Below are 3,145 nucleotides of genomic sequence, written 5' to 3'. Positions count from 1 at the left end.
CCGGCCTCCTAAAGTGCTGGCTTTACAGGTGTGAGCCACTGCACCTGGCCCTCGAAATTAAATAAATAAAAAGTAATAAAATACAGCCGGGTGCAGTGGCTCATGCCTGTAATCCCAGCACTTTAGGAGGCCAAGGTGGGCGGATCACCTGAGGTCAAGAGTTTGAGATCAGCCTGACCAACATGGAGAAACCTTGTCTCTACTAAAAATACAAAATTAGCAGGGCGGTGGTGGTGCATGCCTGTAATCCCAACTACTAGGGAGGCTGAGACAGGAAAATCACGTGAACCCAGGAAGTAGAGGTTGCAGTTAGCTGAGATCGAGCCACTGCACTCCAGCCTGGGCAACAAGAGCAAAACTCCGTCTCAAAAAAAAAAAAAAAAACGGAAATGCGTTTAGCTTCTCTAAACCCTGGCTTCTTTGTCTATAAAGCATAAATAGCAATGCTTGCCTCAAAGAACAGTGAAATGTTTGTGAAGTAACACATAGAATAATGCCTGCCCATAATCAGCCATCAGTAAATGCCCGTGTCCATACAGTCACATGCATAACAAGTATGTTAGAGCAGAAATCAACTAAGATCATTAGGGCTCCTGGATGTGTGTGTGTGTGTGTGTGTGTGTATGCGTGTGTGTACACATGCATGTACATATGGGCATCATTAATTATGATGGGTATTCCAGTAAGACAAATTATAAACACAGGTATATTGACATTTTCAATCTAAGTGGTCATAAACCAGACAGGTAGTTTTATTTTAAGATTTACCCCAAGAACACTCCTTCTATTCCTATTTCTGACATCCTACCCACACCCACATTCATCGACTACCATGTCTTCATAATGCCGTAGAATGACATTGTCGTTATTGTCCTGGTAGAGCATGGAAATGGGGGACAGCTTGCTGGGGATACACACAGCCTGGGGGACCTCTGGGTCAATTGCCTGCATCAGGGCTTGCATGAAAGCGTAATTGGAGCTGTTGAGAGAGATGGTCAGTGAGAAGGGACAATCTCCATGACAGTAATTTGCCATGAACCCCTTGGGAGCAATGATCCACTTGTGCCAACCCAGGTCGTGGAAGTTAATGAAGAGCTGGTGACGGTGGCAGAGGTTCTTACAAGAAGCCTTGGGGACAGGGATGGCTGCTCTCCTTTTCCGAGAAGGGTGACACTGATCAGAGTTGAGGGTCACCACCAGCAGGGAAGCATGTAGGGAGCGTCTCAGTCTGGTACAGGTGTCCTCGGGTTGAAAATTCACCCCAGAGTCTCTATCTTCTTTGACCAGTATGTCCAGGAATAGCCCGAAGTTTTTCTGGGGTTTGTCATTCCAATCCTTAGCTACATCCAGCAGGTTGAAGTGAAGGGCACCTTGCGGCCATGGGACTGACTGCAACGCAAACATTTTACCTGGCTTAGGTGTCAACTGGCCCCACACATGAGGCTCCTGAACCAGGAAGAGAGCCAATTCCAGCTCTGGTCCTAGGTTATAGTAAGAATTGGGCCCCAAGTCCAGGCCCAGCTGGGCCAGTGTCAACTGCTCCCTTTCTTTGATGGCAGACAGATTAAAGTACAGGAGCTTTTGCAGGCAGAAGGAGGCTTGGAAAGGTTTCTTTGGGTAAAGAAAGAAACCTAGATGGGAAAAAAGACATGTCAGTCATCATAGTATATTTTACTTCATATCCATCTATGTGCTGTAAATGCCAGGTACCCATGTATACAATACAAGGGCAGGAAGTGACCCAATGCCAGGTACCCATGGATACAACACAAGGGCAGGAAGTGACCCAAGCCCTGTCATTTGGGAGGATTGTTTCTCTATTCCTCATTCAAAGCCAGAGGTTCTTTTTTTTTTTTTTTTTTTTTTTTTTGAGATGGAGTTTTGCTCTGTCGTCCCAGCCCAGAGTGCAGTGGCACGATCTCTGCTCACTGCAACCTTCGATCTCCCAGGTTCAAGCAATTCTTCTGCCTCAGACTCCCAAGTAGCTGGAATTAGCATACCATCACACCCAGCTAATTTTTGTAATTTTAGTAGAGATGGGCTTTCACCGTGTTGGTCAGGCTGGTCTTGAACTCCTGACCTTGTAATCCACCCACCTCAGCCTCCCAAAATGCTGGGATTACGGACACGAGCCACCACTCCCAGCCCAAACCCACAGGTTCTTATCTTCACATCCATGGGTTCCCAGAGAGTCCTAGATGAATTTAGAGGATTCACGAACTTAGACGGGAAAAATAATGACATCATGATTTCCACTAAACTCTAAATGAAATGTAGCATTTCCTTCTTTTTTTTCTTTTTTTTTTTTTTGCATTTCCTTCATATATGAATATAAGCAACAAATCCCAGTAATATCATCAGGGCCTGTGACATTGTTATCAATAATAATCGTAGGTATGTTTACACATTTAGTTGTTGCAAATATCTTAAAACATTTATGGAGACCCAGCAAGGCGGCTCATGCCTGTAATCCCAGCACGTTGGGAGGCTGAGATGGGAGATTTGTTTGAGGCCAGGAGTTTGAGACCATCCTGGGCAATAAGTAAGATCCCATTTCTACAAAAAAAAATAAATAAAAGAAAAGGAAAAAAACCCACTTATGCTAACACCATGCTGAAATTTCTGGTAGTTATAAGTATAGTTACCTTCCTAGGTCTTGTTACCTATTACATTAATAAAGCATTATATACATTACTATATATACATTTGTTTTTAAAATAAATTTCAAGGGCTGGGCACGGTGGCTCACGCCTGTAATCCTAGCACTTTGGGAGGCCAAGGTGGGTGGATCACCTGAAATCAGGAGTTCAAGACCAGCCTGGCCATCATGGTGAAACCTCATCTTAAAAACAAACAACAAGAAAAAATATATATATATATTTCAATATTTAATTGGTTTATAAAAGGTTTATAAACTTTTTTTTTAAGATGGCCGAGAAAGCCGGGCACGGTGGCTCACGCCTGTAATCCCAGCACTTTGGGAGGCCGAGGCGGGTGGATCACGAGGTCAAGAGATCGAGACCATCCTGGTCAACATGGTGAAACCCCATCTCTGCTAAAAATACAAAAAATCAGCTGGGCATGATGGTGCATGCCTGTAATCCCAGCTACTCAGGAGGCTGAGGCAAGATAATTGCCTGAACCC

General features: G+C 44.3%; 1 protein-coding gene across 1 annotated transcript in view; it reads right to left on the bottom strand.

Moving 5' to 3' along the window:
• Positions 1–709: 709 nt before the first annotated feature.
• GDF3 (growth differentiation factor 3) overlaps positions 710–3,145 on the bottom strand; it is a 4,551-nt gene continuing 2,115 nt past the window's right edge. The window contains exon 2 of the mRNA XM_032273337.1: positions 710–1,631. Within this exon, the coding sequence (XP_032129228.1) occupies positions 805–1,631 (827 nt within the window). The 3' untranslated portion in view covers positions 710–804. The remainder of the gene's footprint in view (positions 1,632–3,145) is intronic.

This window comes from Sapajus apella, unplaced genomic scaffold (genome assembly GCF_009761245.1).
Source record: "Sapajus apella isolate SASKATOON/1434 unplaced genomic scaffold, GSC_monkey_1.0 scaffold2836, whole genome shotgun sequence".
Taxonomy (NCBI): Eukaryota; Metazoa; Chordata; class Mammalia; order Primates; family Cebidae; genus Sapajus; species Sapajus apella.
The sequence above is the reverse complement of the archived record's forward strand: the minus strand, read 5'-3'. Positions and strand labels throughout refer to the sequence as shown.